The sequence below is a fragment of the Tupaia chinensis genome, unplaced genomic scaffold, assembly GCF_000334495.1.
Source record: "Tupaia chinensis unplaced genomic scaffold, TupChi_1.0 Scaffold145652_1, whole genome shotgun sequence".
In the NCBI taxonomy this organism is placed as follows: Eukaryota; Metazoa; Chordata; class Mammalia; order Scandentia; family Tupaiidae; genus Tupaia; species Tupaia belangeri.
Window position 1 is genome coordinate 3056888 of NW_006205509.1, and position 6173 is coordinate 3063060.

Genomic DNA, 6173 nt, shown 5'->3' on the forward strand with positions numbered 1-6173 from the left:
ATGCCTCTATGTAGATCCTCACTCTGGGGTTATGGCAGCTTAGGAAACAATCAGACTCCCTGGCCCAGGCCTTTAGGTATGTAGCCTGAATGGGGGGCTGCAGGAGGAAGATGCTGTCAGAAGCAGGAAGAGCAAACTGGCCCAGCTCTGCCCCTCTGGGGGGCTTGGAGACTGCTCTAGGCTGTCAGCTCTTGCCCCACCATGGGAGCAGCCAAGCGGCTTCTGCTTGACTGAACAGAAACCTGGCTGCCCAATGGGACCTCCTGCGGCACAGACCTGATGTGTAACTGGGCAGACTGTGGCAATGTTATTGCCCTAGATGGCCCAGGGGATCTGGCACCATGAGGATTGTGGAGCTTGGACTCTTGCTGTCACTTTGACAGCTGTTTTCCACTCAGCTTATAAGAAGTGGAAGCCTGCAAATCTGCACGACCCCCTGCCCAGGGGTGCCGTGCATCCTAGGCATCCCACCCCTGGACTTTTCCTAGTGGGTATGGGGACAGGGTGAGTTGGCTGTGTCCATCTTCAAGTCACTGAGTGAAATTTCTGTTTTTTATTCTCTGAGAAGATGAATTTGTATGTTCTGAGAATAAATACATAAATATTAAGGTTGTATCTAGTTCTGGTTAAATCCATCTCCCAGGTTCTCTCAGGCACTACAGAGGACAGGATGGCAGCATTGGGCATATGGGATGGCTTGGCAAATGAAATACACCAAGTGAAGAGCCTAGGGACAGCAGGTGGCATGATAGTTAAGGCCATGGATTCCTACATGGCCAACCACAGTTTGAGTCTCAGACTCGGAAGCTTGAAATCATGCCGGATATGGGACTGGCAGTTGGTGTAATGGCTATGTCGCTGGACTCCATGTAGTTGACTGCAGTCCGAGTCCTGGACCCAGCAGCTTAAATTAACTCAAGCCAGGCGTGTGTGCGTGTGGGCCCAAGATCCCTAGAGGAGAATGGAGAAGGGATTGCAGTGTGGCCTTCCCCCTTGGGGAGTGATTTCTTGCTCTCTGTCTGGTCTCTGTCTTTCTGGTGAGTGCATGTGCCCTATAGCAAAAAAAAACTCAAAAAAGAAAGAAAGAAATGCCTGGTACAAGATCCCCAGAAGAGAATAGAGAAGGGACTGAGGTGTGGCCATCCCCTGGGGGTGATTTCTCTATCTCGTTCCAGCAAGTGCTCACGTATTCTATAGCAAAATAAATATATAAAGTTTTTTTAAAAAGAAAGAGACATAGGCTTTTACTAGGAGTTCTCCCAAATGGACTTATATTACACTCTTTATAGTCATTTTTTTGGAGAGGTTTTTGCTATAGGGCGCTTGCGCTCACCAGAGAGAGACAGAAAGTGAGAAATCACCCCCCAGGGGGGATGGCCACGCCACAATCCCTTCTCTATTCTCCTCTCGGGATCTTGGGCACACACGCATACGCACCTGGCGTGAGTTTTAAGCCACCGGGTCCGGGATGCGAACCACGGTTGACTACGTGGGAGTCCAGCGACATAGCCATTACGCTAACTGCTGGTCCCAAGTCCAGAGACCTTGAATAGACCACACATGCACCTGTCCCATCTGTATGCCTGTGTTTTGGGGCTGGCCGAAGCTTGGGCTATGAAGACCCTGTTGGGGGGTGCCTGTCTTGTTGCTTGCTCATGGAAGGAGAAAAAAATGCCAAGGGTTTTGGCTGATAGCCTAAGCCACTCTTTGGTACTTGAGTGGAGATAGAAGAGCCTTAGTAGCAGGACCATAATGGATGGTCCCTCTACTCTAGCTTGTGTAGCTCCTGGACATGTCCTAGACCCCTCTAGGGAGCTTCGCACCATGATGAGAAAGAGCAGTTGTGAGATTTGGGCAGGTGAGGCACAGCGGGAACCACTCTCCTACCCTGCTGCTGTGTGTCCGCTACCAGTCTTTGTACCTTGGGGCTCTAAATGCTGGGTCATTGCTCATGGGCAAGCCTAGTGAAGGAGGGGTGGCCACAGGAGGCATCAAGGGGTGAAGAGCTGGACAGAGTTAGGTGCTGAGGGCCTCAGCCCTGCGGCCCTCACATCCATATGCCCTTCCTTACCCCTTGGGAAGAGCTGGGCAAGTGGAATTGAAGCTGGAGCTACTCCTAGGGCTTTTCTGACCTGCTATCAGGACAGTGCAAAGTGGTGACTAGGCCTCTTCCCCACCTCCCAGAACTAGTCCCTTCTGTGCTGCTGAGTGTCCCTGCAGACACCTGTGTGTTAAGGAGCTGGGTGGAGGTGCCTCCCCCAGCTCCGCCCTTTCCTTTTCCCACTCAGTGGGTCCTTTGAGAGAAGGGAGGTCAGAATATGTCTTTACCTCCCTGAGACTTGGGCCACGTGGTGAGCCTGCTGCCTGAGCCACAGTCATAGAACAAGCCGGAGGGACTGTGCATGGTGTTTATTAGTGATGACAGTGAGGTGGGGCAGGGTCTTGTGGAGCATGCTCTGGAGGTCACACACTAGAGCTGTAAGGCAGGAGTAGCTGGGTAGACAGGGCCTCTGGGGACTGCCCACTGGGTCCTCTCTCTCCCCATCTAACCCTACCCTAACAAGCGGCAGCTAGGAGTCAGGGAACAAAGTCTGGAGCCCATGTCTCCCAGGAGGCATGAGGGACAAGAACTGGAATGACAGGATGCAAGGGCGAAAGAATGAGAGAGGCAAGGAGGCCCCCGAAGCTGTTCCACGCATTCTCTGCTACACGTGCCCTCCCTCCCCAAACCCCCAACCCAGGCTGGTTCCCATCTGCCATTTGGCTCATCTATACGCTGTGGTCTTGTTGGATGTTTGATGCTCCCTGGCAAGGTAAGATCCCTTTCCTCCAAGAGCTGCAGCTGGGACCTCTGCTCCAGCCTAGCCTGCCTGCTGCTCCAGTCTTGTGTGTGGATGCCCACTGCAGCTTTCAGACGGGAGCCACCCTGGTGGGCTTCGGTTGTCTCATTTCTAACATGTGGCAGTGAGGTGAGTGGAGGCCTCAGACCGCAAAACACAGCCCCCGAGTCCCTTGACTATTAGGACCTGTGCCTGCTCAAGGACCTTGTTTCTCCCTCATGCCATACTGCCCATACCCCACCTTCTTGTCACTTTGAGGAGGCATCCCTTCCCTGAGTCTGTGGGAAGGCCCCTACCGAGGGGATCCTGGCCTGAGGGCACTGCCCAATGGGACAGCTTCTTGTGCAGGAGAGGAAGGTGCCAGGGGTGCAGAACACACTGCTAGTACCTGGAATAGGAGCCTAGGGGAGTCACTGTGCCCAGAAGGTGAGGGGGCTCCCTGTTTCTCCCAGAACCTTGGGACTACAGGCAGCCCTAGAGCTGGGGCTGGGCAGGGGGTTGTGGGGGCTGAGCCTAGTGCCAGCCTAATGCCAGTCTACCTCCAACCTGCCTGGAGTGGGCACCCCAGCCAGCTGCGCCTGTGCCTGCCAGGGTAGGGTAGGGCAGCAGGAGGCGGTCAGTAGCTATCCTTGGGCCAAGGCCGGTTGCGCTGCCAGTTCCGGTCATTGTGGTTGTGCTCCGAGTCCTGGGCTAGGAGCCGGTCTTGAGGGTCATGGCCGTTAGCACTAGGCAGCCCCGAGGTGTGTTGGCGGTGAGGCTGGTACAGGTCCTGGTAAGCGTCTGCATAGTCCTCTTCCAGGTGGCGGGAGCTACGCTGTGAGGATCCTGTCCAGGCTTGGCGGGAGCTCTCGCTGGCCTCATCCGAGGGCATCAAGCTGTCCCGCTCCAGGGGTGAGTGCTCCTCACCACGCTCCCCCAGCAGCTGCTGGTTCTGGGGACCACACAACAGCTCTAAGTGAGGCAGCGCACACCTCACCTTGGCCTCCCTCCCACATCTGGTGGGTTGGGGGCTTCTTCCCCCTCAGCTCCCAGTTTCCAGCCACAGGAACAGTGTGAGGAAGAAACATGCACGTGCACTCTTCCTCCTCAGATACAGACACCTGAAGCTCACTCCACAGCAGGCTCTGCCTTCAAGATGACTGGGAGAAAGGTTTGGAGGGTGCGTTTCTCTTGACCCCTAGAAAACTGATCTCTGGTTACCCATCTCATTGATTTATGCCCTCTCTTGTCAGGAAATTCCTCTGTCCATCTGCACTAGCTCTGTACGGCAGAGCTGAGCATTCTGCAGTCCTCTGGCCCAGAGGCCAAATGCAGGCCTCCGGGCAGGGGAGGGGTGGGGCTCTGGTGGCTTAGTCGGAGCATCTGTGCTCACTATAGATGGTTACCTGGAGTCCAGGGATGGCACTGGGAGGGCCCAGAAGTCCAGGGCCAGGGGCTGGGTGGTGGGTGGCCCGCCAGTAAACCTCTAGGTACTCAGCCAGGTGCTCGCAGGCATCCTCCAGCTGGTTCTCATCCAGAATCACATCAAATGACTCCTGCACGGGGAGTGGTGAGGGCAGGATGGTGGCTTTCTCTCTGTAGCAGCACCCCACCCATCCCTGCCACTCGTGCAGCCTGGCAGAAGGACTGCAGGAGTAGCTGATCCTGACACTCACTGGTGGGCACTGAACCAGCTTGTCATACGCCATCATCTGTACAGTCAGGTGCTTCATCTGTGACTTCCCCCGGGAGCGGATGAGCCTCTGGAGTACCTGAGTACAGAGAGAAGGGTGGGCCTGGAAAGCTGCGCATGCCCCCTCCACTCGTGATATGGCATCAGAACAGACAAGGACGACTCAGGATGGCATTAGGGGGCCGCAAAAGAGGAGAATCCTGGGGCCACATTCCAGGAGGGCATCCTGGGGCCTCCACCACTCCTGCTGACTCACCTTGGGTGACGATACTTTGACGAAGACGATGATGGGGGCCAGTGAGGTCTTGGCCAACTGAGCTGGGTGGTTGATGGTGTCAGCATCCAACACTACTAGCTGCAGGGATTTGGCCAACTCGAATATGCGCTCGATCTCACTCTGTACTTCAGCTAGGGGGCGAGGGAGCGGCAATGCTCACCAGGGGTCCACCCACCGCTTCCTCCACCAGGCTGAGGGCTCCCAAAAGGTGGATGGGAAGGAATTGGAGGGAGAGGGTATTCATCACGGCCTGGGCAGGCAGAGGAACAGGGAATTGAGGAGAGTGGGGCGTCTTCTTGCTGATCCTGGGGCAGGTAGACAAGGAACTGGGGACGAGGAGAGGGAGGAAGAAGGGTCTCCCTAGTGCTCAAAGGGGTGGATAAGCAGGAGATGGACTTCTCACCAATGCTGGACCGGGCGGAGGAGCGCTCAATGATAGTCCTCTTGCCGGGATTGTTGAGCACAGATCGCTTTGCCAGAGAGAGGTCAGCTGTGACGCGAGTGATGGAGATCCTGGGGTGGGTGTGGACAATCGGCTCACTTCTAACCCTGAAGCTGAGGCTCTTCTAACCAACTCCCACCGCCTTTAGGGGAAACATACAGCGATCTTCTCTCTAGTTCTCATGCCACCCCAGGTCAGAGTAGCTTACCTGCCATCAAACCTATGTTTGAGGAAGTCAAAGAGAGCCTTCTGCATCATGTCTGTGACCTGGGGGAAGGGCATGGAACCGACTGTGGGTCCTCTTGGAGAAAGGCAGCATCCCCATGCATGGTCCCAGAGCCCACCCCCTACACACAGACCGGGGAGAATGCTCCTTGTTGCTGTCCCTGGGGCTTTCCCCAGTCTTCATAGAGAGAACTCGCTGGGGTTAGGCATCCCCTCTCACCTCATAACCTTTCAGAGAAGGTCCTACCAGCACCACAGGCCGCATGGAGGGTACCACATCATATGGGGGAACATGTTCCGCCTGCAGAATGAACAGTAGTTCAGACACAATTATGGCCCTGGTGCCTGCCTTATGCCTCATTGGTGTGGGGCAGATTTGGAAGTTCTGGGCTCCCTCCCGTCTCTGTTCTGCCCCTCTACCAACATGACTGCCCAGGACACTGTCCCCCAGCCCAGGTCCCTTCCTTAACTCACCTGCTTTTGCTTCTGCTTGGCTTTTTGGAAAAGGAAATAAGAGATTAAAGTTGGTGAAGGGGTAGAAGGCCCTGGGGCCATGGAGCTCCCTTCCCCAGGGGAGACTCTGGGCTTCTCCCAGCTCTGTTAACCCCTCCACCAACCCATTCCCATATACTTGACTTGGGGAGAACCCCTCCTTCCCTCAAGTCTTAGTTACCCACCTACCCAAGATGGGTGGGCTGGGGGGGGGGGAGCTCACAC

At 55.6% G+C, this 6173-nt stretch overlaps 1 protein-coding gene across 1 annotated transcript in view; it reads right to left on the reverse strand.

Moving 5' to 3' along the window:
• Positions 1-2856: 2856 nt before the first annotated feature.
• The window catches only part of CACNB3 (calcium voltage-gated channel auxiliary subunit beta 3), a 10819-nt gene continuing 7502 nt past the window's right edge, over positions 2857-6173 (reverse strand). The window contains exons 6-13 of the mRNA XM_006168221.3: positions 5931-5950; positions 5677-5757; positions 5440-5498; positions 5193-5302; positions 4769-4920; positions 4496-4591; positions 4226-4375; positions 2857-3771 (exon numbers count right to left, since the gene is read on the reverse strand). Coding sequence (XP_006168283.1) covers positions 3457-3771; positions 4226-4375; positions 4496-4591; positions 4769-4920; positions 5193-5302; positions 5440-5498; positions 5677-5757; positions 5931-5950 — 983 coding nt within the window. The 3' untranslated portion in view covers positions 2857-3456. The remainder of the gene's footprint in view (positions 3772-4225; positions 4376-4495; positions 4592-4768; positions 4921-5192; positions 5303-5439; positions 5499-5676; positions 5758-5930; positions 5951-6173) is intronic.